Genomic DNA, 25146 nt, shown 5'->3' with positions numbered 1-25146 from the left:
AAATTGACATATGAGCTCATTCCAAGAATGCATTAAGCTCCTATGTCGAGATATGACTGTCATAATAAACACTCTTTGTTATTTCACATTAGGAAAACACAAACAGGAGAATAAACCAGGTAGTTCATGAGTTATGGGATAGGGTGACAGATAGAAACACTTTGTGTAATTTATTATAACCTATTATTAGTAATACTTCAGGTTAACGTTGATTTCATGTCTGCTTCCATACTGCTTAACTAGTTTGGCCCTATTTGCTGCAATATGTTGCAGGTGTCGGCCTGCAGTAAGTCACTTGTGTCACATGCAGAATGCCATCAGTCCTATAGAAGCCAATCACTCAACAATTTTTAATTGCTTTGGGCTCAGTACGCGTTATAATGGATATTGAGGCTATTTTAACTGTAAAATTTATGTTTAAAAATAATCATCATTAACGCTGCATCGTTTTATACTTATTTTTCCTAGTATGAGTTGTGTCGAAGCACTCATTGATTCTGTGTGCAGTAAGTAACTTTGTTTTGTCTGTGATATACATGTAGAAATACTTTCAATATTAATATTTTTCTCAGAACAACCTGATGTCATAATCGTCTCGAAAACAATTCATTACATCGGGCCTCCATTTTGATATTTCGATGTCACATACGTAAAACATGATTTATTTAGCTGCATAGATGGGCTTAACGCGAGACAACCTGTGATTTTAGCAATAAGAATAAACAGACACATTGTGAGTATTTATTACGTATTTGCCTGTTATTTGCAACCTATGATTGCGTATAAAATAACCATCATCAACCCTACATTGAATCATAGTTACGCTTTCTCGTATGAGGTTAGTCGAAACGCTTCTTGATTCTGTCAGCGATAGGCCTTTAAGTCATTGTATTTTCTCTGGGATCCAACAAAACTTTGCATACTACCCTTTATATCAGAACTACTGATTCAATTATGTTGGTAAAAACAGTCATCACGTTGAGATACAAAGTTAATATATAAAGTTCATCTAGTTGAAACAGTAATTGCTTAGCTGCTTGAACAGGCCTAATGGATGGCAACATGAGGTGTTAAGTCGAAAAAATCAAACCTCATATTTTGAGTATTAATTAGGTGTTTGTCAATGTAAGCTTAGACTTGGATCTAGAATATGAAATTTTACTTGTAGTTTTAAATATGGCTAACATGGATGAAATTGTGCCACCTGCCATTGAATGTGGGTTCTGTTTGAGACAAGGAGTAGCTCTACCCAATCCTCGCCAACTTACCTGCAATCATGTGCATTGCCTTGATTGTCTGACTGGCTTCTATGATGAGAATAACATCCTGATATGTCCATGGGAAGACTGCAGGTATGTTGCTAGGTGACAAAGTTTATTTATATGGTCATGTTACAAAGCAGGCAAATGTTGCGTATTACATTTTATTAACCATTTTGTGTGTCAGTATAATTCTAAAATTTACTCTCAAAATATTATTCTTCCATAATTTGCTTTGTTAGGCACTAGCAGGAACAACCTAAATAAATGGACTTCAAATATTGACTGAGAACTGCAATCTGTACACCAAACCAACTGATAAGAGCCCTTGTGCAAACAGACTAATAGAAGCCCTTTAAACAAACTTGTCAGTTCAATGATTGGGACTAATTGCTAAATGAACAAGCTTCTTGCTAGCTAATGTAAACATTCAGATACATTGACATGACCCTAGTCACGTAGACCATGTCCTAATACTTTGGATATTGTCACAATCTTCACTGAAGTAGAGCCGCCAAGTCTCAATATAATAAAAAATGCCAAGAACTAAAATTCCATAGTCACAAGTAAAAAATGATATCTATGTATTCATAAATGGCTTGTGTGTTCATTCAAACCTAATTAAAAATGCATGAATCTAATTTCCAATTTTAAGTTTATGACACAAGTTTTAGAGAAAAGTTAACATAGAAAATATTTAGTCGGACATACAAAATATTTTGCAGATAACATTTCAAGCTGGTATAAGATGGCTTTCCTTGTTGAAAATAATTTGCCTGATGACTGATTGGCAGCTTTAGAAGGGGTGAAGCAGAGTAGAAAGTTTCCCACTGCGTTTCATTGTAAGCCCTGCATAAAGTATGCAACAACCAGTTCTAAGTCACAGATAAGTTATGAAGGTGTGTAAACTACAGGCAGCGTTAGCGTCACGTCACCTGTGATAGAGTTAAACTAATTTTCCCAAAAATTGGAAAAGTTAGCAAAAATATGGCAGTGCCCTTTATTTACATGTCACTTTTAGTATGCTACTAAAAAAAGATAATGATTTAAATACACAGCGTGATTGCAATAAAATAGAGGTTCGACAATTACCTATTGCCAAAACATTGTTGTAAGGTGTTTGGAATGAAACATGATGTGAAAGTTCTTCATTGTCATGCTTTCATAAACCATCCAACAACCAGTTTTCGGTATGCAGAGACTTTAAACAATAATATTGAACTCGTTTTCTTTTCGATATTTTGCTTTACAAACTTGCTTTGCTTTTAATTACTTTATGATTTTGATTACCAAATATTTTTTACAATACAAGCATAATTTACTTCATTGCATTTTATTACTATTTCTGACTGTACTCGGTGACAGACAGCTTGGTAATTTTATCCGGGCAGTATTTCTAAACACCAAAGGCAATCAATTCTCATTTTAACCTACTTCTTTTGTTAGCATATAATCTGGGTTTATTTATTCATTTAAATATAGCCTAACAGAATGACTTTGTTGTTAAACATATTGTTGTGGGAAGATTATTTTGAGACTGCCAAATAACTAGTGGAAATACATAGAAGTCTGACTAGTTATCCTATGATTTCATATGGAAGGCTTAGTGTTGGTAATATAATAATATAATAAAATAGCTGTATAACATAGACAGTGGGTAATAATAGGGATAAACTAGCACTCTTGACTGAAGTAAAAGGAACCAACCTTCAATATTTTAAAGAATAAGAACAGTAGAGTTATCCCTTGGGCAACCGTATGTAAATATTACTATGCATGCAATCAGAAGTGACTGATGATTATTATAAAACTAGCTGTATCACCTGGCGTTGCCCGTGTAATAGAAGAGTATTTGGACAGAAAATTGATTCGTATTTAACCTATAACAACATTTAAGATCTATAGCCGGAATTCCGACGGACTTTGAAAAAAAAAGTTGTTGTTATAATGAAAGAAGAAGATACATATTTGAAAACTGTTACAAATGGAAGTGAAATTTATTTACTAGCATATTGTGCAAGAAGTAATTTGACTGGTTTAAGCTGTTACTTGATAACAGCTTATGTAAACAGAGCCACGTGAAGGTCAGTATTTCAGCAATTAGGTTTTTTGACACACCTTATGGTCGTTATGGTTCAAAAGGTTGAATGTTCTTTGGTCTTACAGAAAATATTTTGCTTGTAACAGCAACCGAATTGCTATCATTATGAATTGTCTCAGCTTAAAAACTGTTTTAGTGTCTTAATTTTGTAAATAGGTTTTTTCAATCATTGAGTATAGTTTACTTCAGGTCTTAAGTTTAAAGTATTTTGCTAATACATTACTTTAATATTAAACTTGTAACAGTTTTTAACAAAACATAATTATAAAAATAGCTTCACAATGATTACCATTAGTGACCATTCTGGCAAATTATTGGAGTTATATATGAAAAAGTTCAAACAATATTTTTAAAACATACTGAAAATTCAAATGTAATAGTATCATCTTCATATAACTAAAACCAATTCTTTTCAAGCAATTTGTTTGTAATCAGATCACTGTTAGTGTTTATACAGTTCAGTCTCTAAAATTTTCCTTGCACATGTTTGCTATCAACCTAGGTATTTGTGTGCGTCAGTTTAGGTACTTTTAACTCTATATTCTGAGTTTAAATACTATGTTAACACAACCAGTTTGGGATGCAGACAGATTGACCTGCAAGGGTTTGTTACTTTTCCTAAGCTTTCTTTGCGTTTTAACCCTTTGAACCCTAACGTTCAGTATTCCGCCATTGCGTAGAGTGTGTCAAAGTCCTGACCGGATAAAATGCTGGCCTTCACATGGTTCCGTTTGCAAAAGCCATTTATAAGTAACAGCGTAAACAAATAAATTAATCCTTGCACACGGTGTTAGACCACCAATTTCAATTTTGATTGAAGCAGCTTTTAAATGGCTTTATCGACTTCTTTTATATAATAACAAACTTTATTAGGGCGTTATCACAAAAAAGTCGATATGACTCTTGTGTTGATAAGTCACAAATGATTGTGATGCAAACAGAAATATTTTTTTGCTACTAAATATAATTTCCTAGTATATATTGAGTCCAGAAATGATGATGAACATGAGCTCGATAGATATGATACTATTGTAAGTGTTTTACAAGTGTTAAAAACCAAACAAACTTTTATAATTTTAGCCCGAACTTTGATGAAGTTCTTTTTTTCTGTCTGATAACATTTGATGTGGGTGGCAAGACTGTTTTCAATAGTGCCTTACCCAATATCGTTGTATTATGAGCAAATTCAGATATAACTAATAAAAACGTGGAAACTCTATATTATTAGACAAATTTTCCAGGTCCCTGGCACACATTTACAAGAATGACTAGGGTTAAAAAACCTAATAAATGGTAAGGATAAAAGGTTACTCCTATAATAACCTGAGTGGTAGCTGCTAAAATAATATAAACTTATTTTCACGTTGATTATTAGCTTTCATGAACTTAATGTTGTAGAGTGGTCTGTGAGGTGCCACTAGATAAGCTGCCATCATATGATGTAACAAAGGAGAGGCCAAGATCATGTGATCCCTGCGTGAAAAAAGGAAAAGGCAATCAACATGCATTTTCATATTGCTCACAGTGTGACAAGATTTTCTGTGCAGAGCATCATGAGGTACGAATATTTCATATATTATGTTTGTATGATAAGGAATCATAACAGGTTGAAACCTTAACCAGTTGTAATTTATTTTTGGGTCGTGTAAAACGTATCTGTTAGTGTGTTTTTTTGTGGTGAAAGTTCATTTAATGTTCTCCATCTTGTATGTTGTGCTGCGGTCTTGACACTCAAAGTTATAGTGACATATTACACTTTGTGCGTGCACCCTTCAACATGAACATAAAATTATACAGTGTGATATTAACTTGTAGTACTTCTCAAATATCATCAAACTTGAAGTCTTTACACGTATTGGCAAAGTTGTTAAGCTCTTAAGTGTTGGCGAGAGTGAGAAAAATTTTACCAAATTTTTAGCTTGTTTTACAAAAGGCAAAGGGATTTAAACCATAAGTACTATTCAAACAGTAAAAGCATTCATCTTGTTTTTATTAGGTCAACTCTGACAATGTCTATTACACAGGTATCTAAAACAATTAACTATTATATCTCGAGAAAATATATTTGATAGCACATTCTCTTTTATACTGTTGTTGTCTATTGGAGATGTTAAACAACAGGTGTATAATATATCTTTATCATGTTTTAGTTATTTTTGTGTTTTTGTCTTTTTGCCGTTCAAAACTTCATAGGTGAATAATTTTTTCAACTAAAAACAAATGCATTTATTTCAATTTTTCTTTTATGTTATGTAATGAAAGCTGCCAAACTTATAGAAACATTTTTTTTGTGTTTTAAAAATGCTGAACAAGCTGACTCAATGTAAATGGTTATTTAGCAAGAGGTCAAACCTTTAACCATTTAAAGAGGTCAGGTTTTTAACCAACTAAAGCTTTCAATGATCGGAAGATATCAAATATCTAAGATGCTGCTCAGGATGATTAATGTTATTGTATTAAATTGTAGACTTTTAGTGTCTATCTAGATAAAATCGGTTTGTGCGATGATTAAGGCATTTCCATTGGGGCTAAGGTTGCAAAGATTTATTTCTTCAAAGATTTCGTTGCAATCTGTGGTGTAATTAGTAAATTTAACTTTTTGGTATAGCAGTTTAATGTTCATCTACGCTTGACTTAATTGTTAAAAAGCTCTGATCATTGAACTATATTAGCATTGTTCAAGTGAGCTACTCTGTATTTAACTACTTATGCTTTTTTGAGAACAGCCTCCAATGGTGACAACATGGTAACAAACTTTATATTATAGTCTCATCAGGAGTACCATGAAGAGTTTGGTGAGCCTCATTCAACCATAAACATGGAGCAGTATGAACTACTGAAGAGTAAGCAAAGCAGAGTCTGTGCTGACCATGACAACGAGCCAATTAGTTTGGGGTGCAGAAAATGCCTAACGATTAGTTGCACTGGATGTGTCTCTTCTATGGGAGCTTGTTCTGAGGGTAAATGGCTTCACCTCAAAATTTTGCCCTGCGTCGCGTAATTCAAAATGAATTATTTTAAATAAGTCAACTGAAATCCTGTAACGGAGATGTTATCCTGTAATTTTGCACTGGTATAGTGGTAAGTGGTCTATAATAAAAACTATAACCATTAGCTTTAAAGACAAAGCTTTGAACGGTAAAATTTATATTCGTTGTCTTAAATAATACATAGCATTGCTGTATAAGCCACCATAAAACGGGTCAAATTGATTTTTGATAGTATTCTCTTAATAAAAACATATATAGGAGGATGTTGATAAACATCTTTGAAAACGGTTAAAAATAAAAAAAGAAGTTTCTGGTTTGATGCCCTGTGCAAAGATTGATTTGATTGATTTAATCTGTTCCTTTCAAACTATTTAACAACAACATTTGTATACCAAGTCATGTGAATGCTGGTTTTAGCTGTTAAGGTTTCTGATATACCTCATGCAATCCCAAAATACCGGCTGTTAGGGTTAAGGAGTAAGCGATTTGGATGGTGAAACGACTAAAATGTCGTTTATCGGTTGGGTGGGAAAACAACTGTTATACCGCTTTTGGTAGACGTTTATAAAGCTGTGGCCTAGTAACATTAAACAAAGGAGTAGTACATATGAAATGAAGGGTTACCTACAAAATATTTTGGTAATAGAAATCAATTTCAGTGGGAGCTATGCGCGTTCATGGAATACCGATTCTATTGAATGTTCAAAAATAAATTACTTTACTTTCAGGCGTTTTTACGGGGCTTCAACTCAACTTAAGGGTTAAGGAAGCCATTGCAAAGTTTTGAAAGTAAAGTAACTGGTTACAAACTTTTTTAAAATATTGGAATAAAATCTGTGTTAATTTTGGCATTGTCTACTTCTTTTACCACCAATAATTTAAAAGGTATCCTGTTTACAGCTGGGTCGCAAGCAACCAAAATATGTTTTACTGTGAATAAATCAAGTTTGTAAACATTTTGTAAATATATTGTGCTCATTTAACATTGACTTCCCTAGTTTCCGAAATCACCACAATTATGCAGAAATAGGAAGATGGTTGGCTGGTCATGTAACAGATGACACAGGTTTTGTAGTCTGTAAACCTGATTTTACTATGCCTGCAATTGCTTACTTTATTCACTCATCATCAGCCAGGATTTATTTCTATTCTAGCCCAAATTCTAGAAACTTCTTCAGTTATTTTTAGTTTCAGTTATAAAAAAATATACTTTTAACCCGCTATTTAAAAATGTTTTATCTGCTTGATTATAAAACATTAAACTAATTTCTTGAGTCAGAGCTCAATTAACATAGCTTAAATATTGATCTTTAAATCTTATCTGATATGATCAACTTTTCAATTCATCCAACTTCAACTTCAGCTGACATAGCAAAAAATTTGCCTATATAAGCTTTGAACCTTAAATAACTTGTTGAAAACGGCATAGTTTATATTATATGAAAGATGAAGAGTGTGCTACATTATCAGTTTTATGCAGGAGAGCACCATCAGTTGATGTCTCTGGAAGAGCTTGTACTACTGCTGAATGATGAGATCAACAAGCTAAAGAAAGGGATGATTGAGAAGGAAGAGAGTTTGGAACAAATCTTCAAGTTCACTTCTCAAACACTTGCTGGGTATGACCTGGAAACAGCTCAGTCAGTTGAGAAGATACACAAGAAAAGAGATGAGCAGGTTGGATATTCTAGGGAATGTTTTCTTGCAGATTAGATCGATTGACCAAATGTAAATGCCGACAAGCATAAATAATTAGGAATACGCAAACTTTAAAATATATTTTATGAAATTAAAGTAAGCCTCAGTCCATGAAGCAGCAAAAAAGAGCAGTTTAATATATTCATAAAGCTGCTAAAAAGATTGCATTAAATCATTTAGGCATTTTTTAAAGATCCAGTATTATATCTACTTAAAGGTTGATTTGCAACAGGTTCAAATTTCAGTTATTTGGTATCAAAAGATTCACTATGTCTTACTCTGATGTGTTGTAGGTGCTAAAATGTGGAAATGTGATTAAAAGCTCTTAAAAGATCAAAAACAAGCAGTTAATCGCCGCCATCGCGAGACCGCCATAGAATAGAATCTCTTTTCAAAACACCTCAAAGGAGACGTAGTTGTACAATTTGACTTCTGTTTACACTTCCACGCAACCTCATTCGTCAAAATACTTTCACAAACATACTTCACGCATTCAATAAAACCATGTCTATTGTTCTTACGCGTCTATTTCATTGTCGTTATAATGCTATCATTTTCAGCACTGATATCTTGTAACCTATCAAGAAAATTTGTTTAATTTTTTAACCTTAGCTCAAGGAGTACATATCATTGTCTGATAAACATGACGAGTGTGTTGGTCACCTGTGGTAATAAAAAATGGTGCATAAATTATTCGCAAAGAATGGGTCATAAGATCAGATTACGACTAGACGATTAGAACACGCCAAAACAAAACTATAGAGTAGCAAGCAGCTATATTTGTTACAGGGTCTTCGGTAAAGCCCAAAGTGTTTTTCATGAACTTGTGCTACAATAAGTATTATTTTGAGCCTTTTATTGGACTTTCAATTCACGTGAGAACATCACTTGACAAAACAATAACCAAATGTAAAGACTACGTCAAGGAAATAAACTGATCCCAATCTACGGCGGTTTTGAAATGGTGGCGATTAACTGTTTGTTATTGAGCTTTTAAGAGCTTGTAATAACATTTCAACATATTTTCCACCTACAAAACAGCAGAATAAAACATGGTGAATCTGTTGATGCTAAATAACTGTAATGTGAATTTTGTTGCATGTCTACCTTTAACAAATTGTAAATGGAGACTGTGAGGTCTTAAAAGCATTATTACTTCAACATCAATTTGAGGTATCTCAGTCAAGTGATAAAAGAACCTCAATGGCTAATACAGTAAACAAATGATAAGCTGAAAATGTGAGTTCTTATTAAAATTTCATTCATCGAAATTCTGCCATAGACCATTATTTGCTAGTTGCTTGAGTTATCATTGATAACACATTTAAAACTTCTGTTTAACACTATCATTTAAAGCCAATACTGGTATGTTCTAATTACAAGAGCAAATGCAAAACTTGATGTGACCATAAAGATTTTGAAGCCATGAAAGGTATCTTTTGAAATTTAGGTTTTTTTCTTACATAGTTAAATAATACAAGTAAAATACTCAATTGAACTTAATTAAACATGCACCTATTTTGGACGATAGCATAACAAAATAATTTTAGCAGCTAACTTAATACAAAACTGGTCACACAAATCAAACTTCCCTTTAGATATTAACAACTAATCAAAAAATTTATCAGCTATGAATATTATTTAGAGGAAAATAAACATTTGTTTTAATTCAAATTATTTTTGCTGGATATTATTTAGGCATTGTTGTAAAAAAATGGTTAAAGTTAGACTGCATTCAGCAAAATTTGTTAAATTAGTTAGAGTTTATAGCTATCAAACTCATTGTCAATATAAGCTATATGCAAAATATTAGTTTGCTACCAATAAAAAGAAATCTTTAGGGTGAGTAACTCTATACATTTAGGTTTTTTACTTTGTCACCAGTTAAGGCAGAATAGAGCCACTTATGGGATTAATCAGATCAGTTGAAGTTACGATGGAGTTAGTTGCAATAAAATTGTGAATAAAAACTGTTTTTGGTTTTTATATTTAGTTCAAAACATATAATATACTTAAATAAAAAAATTATTTATCAAAATTTATTGTCTTTTCGCTGCACTTTTCTTAATGTTTTAAGTAAAAGAGAAATATTTTTTGCCAAAATACTTACTAGAAATAACCCAATAGACTAATAGGACTTTTCAACTCTGCAAAATAGTTCATAAAATGTTCTGAATGCCTCTAATTCTAAAATATGTGATTCATTTTTATTATGCTACTTAAAATATTCTTGTACATATTTAGGTTTGAATAAACTGAGCAGTTGTTCTTCTACTTTACTATGGCAAGCTCTGCTTTCTTTTAGACAATAGAATAAAACAATCTTATGGTTTTTACATATCATTGTATTAGATCATGTCACATCGTATGCTCCCAATTTTTTATACAGATTCACTAAATTACCAAGTTTTTTTGCAGATGGAATTACTTTCTTTGAAATACAAACAACTTGAGGAAGATTTCCAAGAAGCTCGACTAAAGACTAAAACTTGCATCACTGATTTTCTGGAAGATAAAATATTGGTTAAATGGAGCCAGTTGAGGAATCTCAGACATAAAGTAGATTCCAGGGCTCAGCATGCTCACCAGGTACGAGTGAGTTTTTGAATAGTTGAAAAATGTGGCAAATTTTTGCTTATTTTCTAAAGTTTGGTAACACCAGCATTTACGTAAAACAATACTGATATATGTAATTTAATTAATTTAATTTTTCTTGTGTAACTAGAAAAGGTTATTACCATAAACATGAGTACAATCAATAGTTTTGAGTCAATACGTTTTAGTATTAATATATTACCAAGTATTGAGTTTGACAATGACAAGCGAGTAGTTCACTTAAGAACTAATTTGTGACTTAATTATATTTTAATTTATTGAACTGTTCAGAAAAACGCTGATAGCGCTGATACATATAAATTGTTTCAATTGTTAAAACGTAAAAACACCTAGCACTGGGCTTCAATGCTTAGTTTTTCAGCTTAAAATTGTACGACCATTAACCCTTTAACAGTACAAAAATGTGGTGTAAACTGAATACGGGTTTTTTTGGCGTGCTACGCCTACTCTCGTGGCCAGCAACCTGAGCAATCTCTGAGTCTGAAGATGTGTCAAAATCAATATAGATTGTGACACTAATGTTATTATTGTTGTATACAAAACTTCGCTTTAACTTAAATTGCACTACTGATGAATAGATAACCAATGGAAGTTCATGGATAAACAATTAAAGTTGCTTCAGTACCGATTATGTAATAAGTCTGATATACATGTAGCTGGTAATTGTAGCCAAAGTAATGTAAAAGAAAAAGCAAACCTCAACTCAGTGTGTGCCAAAACCATGTTTTATTTTTCATCAGCTGTTACACACGCAAAGGATTTTTTTATTTCATGAAAGTAAATCTAACATACATGTAGGCTGATAAACTGAAAATTTGCTGATCAGAAATGGTTAAAAAGCTCATCAGACTGGATCATGAATCTTTTGAGTATAACCTAGTGTGGTTGCTAGTATATTTACCCAGCCCTTGCAACTTATTGAGGACTGTACATTCAAGAAAGGTAGTTCTCATTCAATACTAAATGTTTACCCTAGTCATAACAATGCTTTTATAAACATACAGTGTTTGACCTTAGGCTAAAAAGTTCTATAGTGAAGTTATTACCAGGCAAAGACTGATGATACATACAATTACATTAAGTAAGAATACAGAATATGTAGAAACACATGACATCTATGACATTTCTCTGAACTGTAGACTAGTATTTGTTTAGACACTGTTGGTGCTTGGAAAAAGTAAACAAACCTGAAAAAGTAACAGCTGAATGTACTGGTCAAAATTTAACATTGCCTATTGAATAGTAATGGAAACTACATAAATACAAGGAGTGAACTAGCGCAGTTCATTGTGAAAAGCCTACACTTATGTATCGAGGGCTCAAAAAAGTGCATGGAATTAACGATGTAATCTCTCAACAAAGGGAGCTTCAGAATATGACACTGTCATTTAGCAACAAATATTGGCATGGTTTCATACATTTATTGTTTGATAAGAACTGCAACTCACTTGTGATTAGTTAACCAACTTATCTTTCGCATTCACAATTAGCAACCTAATAATTCATTTGATGAATTTTCAGTAAAGTTAGCTTATCGAATGGGTCACAATGAGTAATCCGCTCGGGGCAATTATGTTACGGATAATTGATATGGATAAACCAAAACAGTTTTATAAAATTGGACACTGTTTAATTTCTATATTGGACACACTATGTCTATACATATTTGAAAGTTTTTACATCCATGCTCACCAATACAACATAACATACATTTCCTACAAAGATTCTTATCACATATTGGGTAAATAATAAATAGCCTTTTTTACTGAAAAATGTCTGCTATAAGTGATTAATTCTCATATAGAAAACCAGCAACATTGTAAACATCCTATAAGGGGGCAATATTTACAATCACAGACATTAGAATGTGTCATCGCAGCTCGTCACTAATAATTGCAATTCAAAGTATTGTGTCCTTTATAGGTTAATTATAATTATATTATTTTTTTGTATAATATGATTATAATTATACATTTCTGTCTATAATGTATATTATACATTATCTTTTACCTGCATTTTCCTACTACAGTTCACTGTGACCATATAGCATAATGCCAAATATATTTCATACTAGCAGATCTTATTTTGTCATTGATTGTCTGTTAGTCCATGTAAACTCTATGCACTGTGTGCTCTGTGTTTTTTGCCATCTCTTTTTTAATAGTTTGTTTCAAAGCCTCATCAGTTCTTTAGAATCAACCTCCTAAACATCAAATTTAATTGATAATGAAAGATTTCCTTGGCAGTAATCTAGAAGACAGTCCATTAATGCAGGTTTTTAGGATATAGTATTCTGAATCCCATGAGTTCGAGTCTTGTGAAAAGCATTGTTTTGTGAACCATTCTAACACCCACTAATTTTTTTTCCTCAGTATGACGGTTTCAAACATAATGAGAAAATATCAGAGATTTAATGTGCAAGTATAGCAATCTGTTTTAGCTTTGTAGTTCTAGCAAAATAATATTTATTATAATATGAGGAGGTTTATATGACATTGACAGGTTACCAAACTAGGGAGGCTTTCTAAGAACAGACTGAGAGAAGTTCATGTTTTGTGAATGGCTACTCAAAACTTTGCTCAAAAAATTGTCAACTCTAAAACTTTTATTTTGTATATAGACATGTATTCATCCATCAACATGCAAGCACAATAACGCTCATTCGTTCATTGATGGTTGTCTTAAAAGCAGTGCAGCATTTTGTGTCAAAAATTTAATTGGCACCACATGAATTTTAATAAATTTTTAGCAGTAAGCCTCAGACTATCAAATCTATAAGGCTATCAAGTAAAAATGAAATTATTGTTTTAATAACTAAATCCTTGCAACTCTCAGCTTACTGCTAAAAAATTGTAGAAATTAGCAATTGCATGTCAAGTTTGCCCAATAAAAAAAATTCTACAAAATATCTTGATGTGTTACAGCTGTTAGTGACCGAACAAGTCTGATAGATCTTAAACTGTAGAATATTTTATTATTTATTATGGATTTAGAATAATTGAGATGTTTTATATTTTTAACAGTGTGACATTGTCTCAAGCTACAGTGATACTAAAAACACCATACAACAACTGGTTGATGAAGTTCTACCATCTATAGACATACCTTCACTCAGCGGAATGAAAGAAAAGGGTAAGGTGTTTTACACTATTACAAATGCTATTCATATTACTAAAAAATTTATACTAACATATACATGTATACTCTAACAGTTTGATACTATTAACCTTGTAACCTACACCCTTCTTAACCCTTCTTAGCTACTCCAAACCCTTCTTAACTCTTTACTTACTAAATATTTATACTACTGGGATGATTAACTTTTTAGTAAGTTTTCATAATTATCATTATCATTCAATTATTCATTCTCAAAACTCATAATATTACAAAAAACATTTAAGTTCTCTTGTTTTGCAATGTCAAATAAAATAATTGATACCAAGATAATCGACATTAAAATCTACCTCAGGTTTTTCAACAAAAACCTAAAAATGTGTTACAGAGTGAGTTCAGACTTTTTCAGCACTTTCTGCTGACACCATGAATAACAAGGTCAGCATATTTCAAGCCTCATAGGTTATAATTAATATACCTTATATAGTTTACGACATCATGGTTATTATTATTATTATAAAATTTAGTTACTGGGTAGCTTTTCTCAGATTTTTTGTTTGGGAATACTGGTAAACTGTAAGGTTTACTTACCTCAGATATCCAGTACTTTCCATTCATATTTTGGCAGATACTAACAGAGCATAGAACTGTGCAGTGTCTATCTCCTTCATCTCGTTATTGTTTTCTCAGAAATATTATACAAAAGAATGTCACCAGTACCAATACTCAATAGATAATAATCATCAAAATTTTACTGTGAAACCTCTGAAGTGGTAATGAGATTGAAAAGGCAAATAAGAAAATATGATCAAAGTCATTTTTGCAAAGTTACACTACATACAGTTGGCTGAAAGAATGTTTTCTGTAAACAGAGTATTTTTTCAAGTTTGTTAAGTCTAGGAATAATAGTCTACATTATCAGCTACACAGAAATCAGAAATGTTTTGCATGTAAGCTGTAAAAGCAGCGCCACCAGCCTCTTGGCTGTACACAAACACTGTTCAGATTTACACTACCTGGCTCATGATATGCCCTGAGTTTAAGTTGATTCAAATTATGAAGTCCACAGACAAAGTCACAAGGGTAAAAAAAGCTGTTGATCTAATCAGTCAATAAAGACAGGTATCAAAGAGTTCCAATGTGAATAAGTCTTTCAACGTAGTACAAAACATGGTTTTCATTCACAGCAGTAGCATTTTGTATTCGGTAAAATTGAAGTTTGAAGAAATAAACAATCAGATCACAAGTGAACACCACACATAAACCTGGAGACGCAACTAACCATAGAGACACGACCTCATAAGTACAATTAAGACACAAAATCTTCCAATAACAATAATAAATTTGTTTAGTATAGTTTGTAATATTTTAGTATTAATTTATTTTATGTCGTTTTGTATTTTATTATAATTTATTATACCGCGCTACATTATTATATGTTTCATTACCCTATGTTGTGCTAAACTATAGGTGTATAAAAATGTATTACTTAATATTATATACTACTAGCCAGTATATCTATGTATTATTTTATAATATCAACTTGTATTATTAACTTTATCACGGTATCAATTGTATCACTTACTTATACCGCTGTGCTTTATATGGATTTTATTGCATTTTGTTACTATATATTATAATTATAATACTATAATATACTATATTATCTAAAATTAACCTAAAGTATAATGATCCAACAAACCACACTTTATGTTGTTCTTTGGTCTATTTTGTTCCACAAACAAGTTACTACAGTGATTACAATTGAAAGATTATCCATTGGCTAACTGGAGATGATTGAATGTTCACCAAACTATCATTATGTATTTTAGCTCATGCTTTCACCCAACAGGGTTTAAGTGAGCTTTAGATTCCTGTCATGAACTATCTTCATTCCTATTATAATAAAGTGGACACTTACCATATAATTTTAATTTGTTCCAGTGTTGGCATATCAAGGCAAATTTTTTGTATGGAGGGCAATAAAAAACCCAAAAAATGTTTTCATGCAAACACCCCTATTGTAAAAATCATGAAAATTCAACATACTTACTGCACATATTAAAATTGCTTTCAAAATAATATTTTAGCGGTGGAAAATATAGTTACCTACAGTAACTTTGGTGTGTTTAGTAGTGGAGATTGGCCAAAAATTGTAATGTTACAGTGTAACGGTCCAGTACACACTATATGAAGTTTTTACCTTTCAGGTAGGCATATACCCTACAGGATGAAAATATTTGATGGTTATAAAAATTCACAATTTCGCGAACAGTCAATTCCGTGAATTATTAAATTCTGCGAATAATTAGTTCTATTTTTAATCACAAGAGAAAATAACTATTGCCTCAAATTAAAAACTGGCTGCTAGGCATAAATACTAAACGTAGTTGAGTCCCGAAACCATTTTAAAAATCATTGCTGGGGTTTTGAGTTAATCCCCATTGCCAATGCATCAAATTCTTTAACAAGTTATTCAAGGTTGTCACAAGATATGCAGAAAGTGTCATCGCAAAAATAGCTGCTATAGGCAGAAATACTACATTGTAAATGTAGCCGAGTTTCAGGACTTATTTAAAATCATCGCCGAGGCTTCGAGTTTGATTGTAATTGCGTCGAACTTCTTTACAAAATTATTCAAGGTTTTCACAAGTTATTTGGCATGGCTTTGTCTTGGCAAAAATTTCTCCATCAATCTCTAATACCGTAGTTGAGGACGATAATGATTCTGATCAGGACATTATGGTATGTATTTAATTTGCAGTGCAGATACGTTTTTCCATAATTTACGGTGTTAGTTAATTCTTTTTGTTTTAAAAACTGATCGCTTTCATTAATTACTTCAGCAATTGTTTTTGTAATTCCTTAACACTTATTAATATTTTTGTGTGCTTACTGCAGATTGAGAATGAATCATAATCTATTCCGATTAAGAAATCTAGAGACAAGTAGTAATATTCATTCAGGCAGGAATATTGGCAGATATGCAACCAGTCAATCTAAACCCTTTCATCAACAACAACTCCTTGATATCGCTGCAGCAAACATGATTATATTATATATTTTATTTCATGCATAGATATATTATAATTTATTACAAACTTGAGTGTACAAATAAAATATTTCAAACACAAATAAAATTTTGGAAAGGATGAATGGAGTAAATATAAACAGTTTTGTCCTTATGGCGGTTGTTTAGCAATTAAATTAAACTGATACTCTTGTTAAGTGAATACTAGCGTGTAAGGGTACTATCTGCCTAGTTATTTTGGTAGTAGCAGCTCTATATTGCTGTCACTGTCTTAGGTAGATGCTAAAGGCGATTTTTTTGCTACTACATGGCTGGTAAGGAAATAAGCATCAGAACTCTCCTCTTGGCTTACTATTGCAAAGTTCTGCCGGTCGGCCAAAAATTGAGCTCGTAAAGCCGTTTTTTTCACAACAGATATATTATCCTCATTAGCAGCTGCGGTCACTTCTACCTGAATTTCAAGATTTCTCTGAATGATTGGTGATCTTCTAAGAACGACATCTACCACCCTTGCAGTCATTTTGTCTCTGTGTATGATGAAAAACCTCTCTCTCACACTAAAACAAATAATGAAGCGGTAGTGATGGAAAAAATAAATATTGTGTTTTACCGAAAAACCAAAGTAAAATTCAACTAATTTAGTAAATGGTTTAAAAAAAACTCATTACTAACCACAAGTTGTTGGTTCATCAAAGGCCTCCAAATTGATTACTATTCGTGAAAACCTGTGAACGCAGCAAACAATTTATAGCTTAGCGTGATCGACTCGTACATGTAGTTTTAAGCTAAATAGATACCGAAACACGTGGTGCGCGCATGTGTAGGATTAACTTTTTATAGAGAGTGACAATGCTCAGCCGCGAATAAATTTATCCGTGAATAGCATGAAAAAGGCAATTTACGCGAAACTTAAGTCCACGAATAAATTCATCCCGTAGGATATACATGTAGATTGGGTTTACCATAAATGACTTTAGCTTACCAAAAATTTATGTAAGCTAAGGTTTAGTATGTTTGTTTAAATGTTTTGCTGAACTTCAACTTATTTATTGATAAAATATTGATTAAATTTTATTCAATATTTATTGATAAAATTTGCTTCCGTTTCTCAATAACTAATAACTAACAATGCCAGTTTGAGTAATATTGAGCATTGTACAGCCAAAAATTAATCGTGTTCAATATCGTGAGGCCAATCATTTGTATAACAGGGTCAGAGTAACTGGAGGGCACACTAAGGTGTATGCCTTTTTTAGCAAAGTTCTTCACGCATGCACTGATCAGTGTCCCATTGTTATCCCTTTCCCGGGCGAGTTTTCAGGACTATGTCAGACCCTCCTGGGCGCATGAATTTTGTGGAAAATCAATTTTTTTTAAAAGGTTTATACACTATTTTGTATGTTATTGTGTGCATATATCTATGTATAAACATGCATATGTATACATGTATATGTCCAGATGTATATATATATATATATATCTATATATTATACATGAATAAAAATGTATAACGTAAAAATATTTATATATGTAAGTCTACCAAGATAAATATATATATATATATATATATATTGTATATATTTTATGATACAAGTGTACCCTTTAAAAAGCACAATTTCTGTATGATATATCTAAAAAGCATTCTCATTTACAAAGGCTTACGTCACAGTCTTTGCACAATGTGCTTATTCATGTCTGTTTGTACCAATCACACATAATCTACTGGAGTACATATTGGACCTGTCACTACTACAAACTGATGAATGGTAGGAGATTTATCTCTTTTTATATTGGTAATACTCTTCCAGGCACTCGCATCATCCAACCCACCTCATCATCATTACTGCTACCAGCTGTTTCACCAATGTCGCTTCCAGATGTAAAATAATTGCAATCACAATTTGAACCTGATTCATTGTCATGTCTGGCTACTAAATATAAAAAGTCACAGCCAGCTGTGATTCTCTTAGTAACTCCGGTACTAGTACTTGCTGTATTAGAATAATCACGGAGAGTTCTCTTAGAAGTCGTCATCATGATAAACTAAATTAAAACTCTTGAAGCTTTCAGTAAATAAAGGCTAAACCGAACACAAAAGAAAAAAACAATTAAATATTATTTGGACCGGTTTTCTAATTTTTTCCGCATATTTTATTCATTTATTACGACTAAAAGCGAATAGAAAAATGTGTTCGAGGCTAACCAAAGTCAAAATATTGTAGCTTGCTATCGATCAAAAAAGTAAACAAAAACGGCATTTAGCTAACCAAAAGCTGCAATAAAAGAAATATGTTTCTATGGCGACAAATTTGTCGCTCTGCCCATTTGAAGGAGTATCGCAAAACGACAAAAATGTCGCTTTGCCATCGAAAGGGTTATGAAAATGACTATATCAAGATGAAAATGGGTAGCAAGTCAGTGAATATAGTTACTGCAATATGTTCGGTTTAAATAAAGTCAAGGTTAGTTGACCATAATTTTAAAAAAACAAAAAAAGGTCGCCTCATATTATTTTAGTTTCATTTGATAACGGCCTATTCGTAGCTTGTGATACTCTCTATGACATGTACCATTTTCCAACTAACAAATGTACGTTTGCAGAATGTTCCAGGAATGTTCCAAAAAGTCCCACAATTGTTTCATCACGAAGTTGTCGCAAGATTGTTTGCAGACACATTTTCAATGCTCCAGCAACGCTGTGGAAAATACATTGCTGGAACATATTTCTCATACCATCTCTGCCACGTTGTTGGAAATACGTTGCTGGAATGTTCAGCAAATGATCTTGGAAAAATTTACCGGAATATTGCAGTGATTAGCTAACATCCCAGGATGGTTAGGCTTAGAACATTGATGGGCTATAAATGCTGGGATATTTCAAACATTCCTATATTGTCTTCATAACATTGGTATTACGCACTGATCATACCTTACCCCCAAATCTTAGTTTAAGCGATAATGATCATTAAAAGTTTAAGATTTTAGATCGCTTACCCCCTGGCCACTTACCCCGCTAGGCTATATACCACCAAAATCAACAATCACCCCCAAGTCAATTACCCCCACATAACACATAATACAGTTTAACTTAAATCAGTTAATCTTTGGTTTAAATCACATTAGTCACTTGCTAATTTGTCAATGTTTAATTAGTAGTTAATAATGAATAATTAAAAAGACACTTTACCTACCTTAGTTTGTAAATAAATGCATTTACTTACAAACTAATCACGAAATTGTATTTTAATACAAACAGGTAGTAATTTACATGTGTTTGCAAAACATGTACATGTATGGACATTTAGTTTTAAATCTTAATTTATATAACATTTACATTTAAATCTTCTCCACATGATGTTACTTTGTATTCTTCAGGAATGACAATCTCCTCAGAGGTCTGGGGAACTAGGTGTGGGTTGGCCGCAAGCTGGCGATATCTGAGTATTCCTCTGCGTATAGTGTGAATGGCTACGATATGTGTAGAAGCTTCTGTAGAAGACGTGTAGTGCACATCGTTTAACTGACTGACACAGTTTCAGAGCCTCTGAACGACCAGTAGGAACGACGTGTGTGTTTGTTGGTCTTCCCAATAATTTCTTTACCTTTAACTTTTAAATTAGCTTTGCAATGTTTATCATTCCGTCTCATTTCACACTCATGTGACACAAATCCATTTGCTATTTTTTTCTGCTTTACATATACGAATCCTTCATACACTAACTTCAAACCTCCTTTAGTACTAGTAATGAACTCCATGATAAATTTTATGATACTAGTGGTACAACACATTTTTTAACTAATATATGCATGCTTTAACTGTATCTGTTTTAGTTCTTTACAAGTTCTGCTTCAAAGAATCTATCCAACCCAGGATTAAGGTATTGAGCACCTTTGATATGTACCCTGAGCAGCTCTATTATGCAACCCATTCTTGGTTGACATCTGTACTTATGGAATCAAAAAAATAATTAATTGTCTAAATTCCTTACAAGTTCAATTTCAAAATATCTAATTTATGATCAAGGGTATTGCACTTATAATTAGTGCTTAGTGGAAACTCTTCAGAGATATCATGAGAAGGGAGTAATTGACCTGGGGGTAATTGACTTGGGAGGTATATAGTCTAGGGGGTATGTGACCAGGGGGTAAGTGACCTGATACCAAAGTTTAAATGTAAATGCACACATGACTACCTATTATGTTTGTGCAGCCAACTACATTTGATTATCATACCAATGTGTCATATTGTTAAATAATATTTTAATATTAAAGTAAATAGTAAATAATATGGTATAGTAAGACAATATATATATAGAACATTATAAAAAATGTTTGCAGGGAATGTTGTTTTACGATAAAGTTATGTTGTTAGTTGGGATAGTCTGCATAAATGGGGTATAAGACAGCATATGGATCTGGTTTGACTTAGACTTAGCTAAAGGAAGCAAACCTGAATTCAGTGCTACACACTATATTTATCATAATCTTTATACAACTACAAAGTCTTTATAATACATATATATGATACATATAAGTATTGTTGATAGTCTGATATAAATGTTCAACATATCCATGAGTTTTAAATTTTATTGCATTGATGAAAAAATTGCTAAAGGGGCTTTCTTGACACATGGAAACTCTATCATTACCAAATCATACAATGATAGACTCATACACATAACTCTACTAGCAAAAAGTACCCACTGCTGATGAGCTGTCACATCCCATATTTTTTCTACGCCAAACCATAGAGATGGCTATACATGTGTGCCATGATGCCTTGTAATTAATGTTAATGTATTGGAGCATCAAAGTAGCTAAAATAATGAATATAAATTTAAAATGACTCTATTTTAAATTATCGTTTTTGATCAAGCTAATAAATAAATATAATTGGAAAAAATTTCTTTTCAATTATTTTAAAGCAAAAAAATATCTTAAAAAATCAAAAAAATTACGTGAATTTTAGCAAAAACGATTTTGGAAGCAGGTTTTGAATAACAAAATAAGTGGTATCCTACGGAATTACAGACTTTCTAAAAATATAATTGTGATGGTGCAATCTGAGTGTCCACTTGACTAGCATTTTTATGCTCACTACTAGAGTTAATACTCAATTATTATATCTTGCATGCTTTATACGACTTACTTTTCCTTATTCACAGGTGGTAGCTGTGAGATAATGCTAGGAATTGTTTCCACTGATGGGTTTCTAATTGATAATCAACTCAAACTTCGACCTTCTAAATCTTTTCCAAAGTCCATCAAACTCCTTCATACAGTCCCTTTACCATCATATCCTTATTCAACTAAAGTCTGGAACTCTCAAATATTAACTGGAATGTCTAATAAAGCAGTAGCTACTATTGACAACAACTACCAAGTAAAAGGCTCAATCACCACATTCAACAACTACCCTGGAGCAATGGAGGTCTACAAAGACAGATTATATACAACAGTGTATGGTGATCCTTGGGCCATCTATGTACATGATCAGCAGAGAAAGGAAGTCACTTCCTGGGCTCATGATGACTATGATGGCAGCTGTACCACCGGATTAGCCATCACATGTGATAAAGTAGTTGCTCCAGACAGAAAGAACAAGCTTCTCATCATTTACTCACTGACAGGGAATAAACTCAAAGACATTTCTTGTCCTTCGCTTAGCCAAAATTGGGTCTCACTCTGTGTTGCAGGATCAAACCAAGTTGTTGTGTCCGACTACCTCTCATCTAAAGTCTGCTGGATAGACATCTCTCAAGGTCAGCTGCTTTGGACTTGTAAAGATGCGCATCCGCCACTAGGAGTAGCATGCTATAGGGAGAGGTATATCCTGGTGGCAGCACTCAACAGAAGCACTGTGAGAATCCTGGATAGCTCAACTGGTTGGTTTACTTATAAATGATATACAGAATATGTGTGAGCAGTTGTGCTGACAAATGTGATGTACAATCTAGTAATTGATAGATGTACTAGTAGATACATGTACATAGTGTGGATGTAAACACATGTAATCCTACTCTGACAACTTTTCATAGTGAAATTAAACACTACACGTATTAATAGAGAGCTCTGATAGTCCACTTGCTATAGACTTAGTATTAGCTCAGGATTCAGAGTAGCTGTTTAATTTTCACCATTACTCATTAGTTAGCCATTAATTTTGGATTTGTCTACACACTCAGTACACTATCGCTGATCAACTGAATATCATATAACTTATTGGTATGATATCCGGTGATATCATCAGGTCTCAAAGTTGTACATAAAACTATGGACAGTCCTGCTACTAGATGGGAAATTAGAGGCACTTTCAATGTGTTCCAAAGGTGTGGAGGGACATACTTTCAATGAGGCAAAACAAAAAATATTTACAAATTTAAGTTTATAATGAAAAAATTGCCTTTTACTCTACTATTGCTTATGATGATATGGTAAATAGATGGCATTTGGCATCTCAATATTACTACAACCAATTGAAACAAAACTAAAATAATTTCTGTTCAGTCGCTCTGTAATGTTTGAACTCAATTTTAGACCAGCAAACTTTGTATTGCAGCTTTTTTAAGTAAAATATATTAAGTATAATCTTATATTCATAATACAAATATTTGTATAAACCATTTCACTTTATTTAGTCAATGAAGTTTATATAGTTGATTGCCTACCCATATCAGCCAGTCTTGAATTGCAGGTCACAAATATATTTTCTATCAGGCTTTTTACACTCTGCCATTGGCTCCCCTAATTGCTGGTATTTGGCATCATGCCAATTTTCTGCGACTGTAAGAAATAGGTTAATACGAGGAACGAGTTATTGACACTATGTTCATAATTTAATTGGGTAGCACTTCATCTATTTATATTCTGCAAGATGGGTGCTTGAAAGGGCGACCCGTCAAGCGAGCTGAGGCTTGCTCTCTAATAATTAGGCTAGGGCTGTACTCTCAGCATAGTGTAAACAAAACTCAATAAGGTAGGACATGGCTAAGGAAGTAATAATTTTAAAGCGTGAAGCTTATCATGAATAAAATTTAACTATTTATTCTAACAAAAAGTAATTAAGTAGCGATTAAAACTTTTGGAGGTTTTATTCTGCAACAAGTAGTGAGGTTGTAGATTTTAGCGTTAAAATTTGTTAGAAAATCTACTTTAAACAAGAAGTCTTTCAACGCACCTCTAACTAATTAGCTGTGAGGAGCATTGGTGCAGTTCTATGGCAGCGCAGTGAATGATAATTTTTGTTGAGGAAGGATAACGTTTCTACTAGCTTTTCTCATAAGTGACTGTAGAGTACAGTAAACCTTAAAACAAATTATATTAAATTATATTAAAGAGTATTGAAATCAGGAATTTGCTGTGACTGTTGATTATACTTATTATATTGTAGGTGAGGTAGTCTCAGAGCTGACAGACAGCGCGATTGAGAGTGGCAGTGTGTTGGACATGGACATCTCTGGAAACAGGCTAATTGTAGCTAACTACCGCAGTAAGAACATAGCAGTCTTCCAGTTACAACCTTAGCTGGTGCTTTATCAGTCTGAGTTGCTGCTTTCTCTTTCTTATTATGAACTATAACTACTCTACAGAAGCTAAAAATGTATCCATGTTGCAAGAATGATTTTGATGTAGCGGTCTACTGCTCAGTAGAAATACTGATTTGCCGTACAAAACAAAGTTTCATGTTTCTGTCATCAAGAGTTGTCTTTCTTCGCCCTTACTGTGATCATTATGATTGGTTGGTGCATGATGAAAATTAACCTTTTTTAAGATTTTTTGCTTATGATCGAATTTCTCGGCAAACCAATTGATAATTATATTTATTTTGACAACGTTTAACCCTCATCATGAAGTTTTTCATGCTCTAAGAGCATATAAATTTACCAGTAATAATTTTATATGGTAATGTTTCCTGTTGAAGAACTAAATAAGTGAATATAGTTTCGTTGCCTTGAAATAAGCTTTAACCTACTTTTAATATTAGTCCACGTTTAACCCTCATCATGAAGTTTTTCATGCTCTAAGAGCATATAAATTTACCAGTAATAATTTTATATGGTAATGTTTCCTGTTGAAGAACTAAATAAGTGAATATAGTTTCGTTGCCTTGAAATAAGCTTTAACCTACTTTTAATATTAGTCCACCAGCTCATTAAATTATATTATATGTCAAGTTGACGTTGTACTAACTTTATTAACAGTAACATCATTTTAATTCTTTACTTATATGTTTGTTGTTTTTAGTACTTCATGATTCATATCAACCAACACATTCCAGGCACTGTTATATTGTTGTTTTGTATAATAAATCTAACTTCATATAACCGGTTCAATAAC

General features: G+C 32.6%; 1 protein-coding gene across 1 annotated transcript; it reads left to right on the top strand.

The window, feature by feature from the left end:
* Positions 1–1176: 1176 nt before the first annotated feature.
* LOC137397066 (uncharacterized) lies at positions 1177–24333 on the top strand. Its single transcript, XM_068083351.1, has 9 exons — positions 1177–1352; positions 4759–4918; positions 6128–6320; positions 7831–8027; positions 10467–10637; positions 13688–13796; positions 20185–20262; positions 21975–22694; positions 24200–24333. Exons 1-9 carry the CDS (start codon positions 1177–1179, stop codon positions 24331–24333), a joined length of 1938 nt encoding a protein of 645 aa, XP_067939452.1.
* Positions 24334–25146: the final 813 nt, after the last annotated feature.

This window comes from Watersipora subatra, chromosome 5, assembly GCF_963576615.1.
Source record: "Watersipora subatra chromosome 5, tzWatSuba1.1, whole genome shotgun sequence".
Classification (NCBI taxonomy): domain Eukaryota; kingdom Metazoa; phylum Bryozoa; class Gymnolaemata; order Cheilostomatida; family Watersiporidae; genus Watersipora; species Watersipora subatra.
Note: the sequence above shows the minus strand (reverse complement) of the source record. Positions and strands in the feature narration are given on the sequence as shown.

What these genes read in the sequence shown, in the direction of transcription:
- LOC137397066 (XM_068083351.1), top strand. Translation starts at nt 1,177, where the DNA reads ATGGCTAACATGGATGAAATTGTGCCACCTGCCATTGAATGTGGGTTC. An exon ending in TCTGTGCAGAGCATCATGAG is followed by an intron (nt 4,919 to 6,127) that starts GTACGAATATTT and finishes TTTATATTATAG; the next exon opens with TCTCATCAGGAGTACCATGA. An exon ending in TATGGGAGCTTGTTCTGAGG is followed by an intron (nt 6,321 to 7,830) that starts GTAAATGGCTTC and finishes AGTTTTATGCAG; the next exon opens with GAGAGCACCATCAGTTGATG.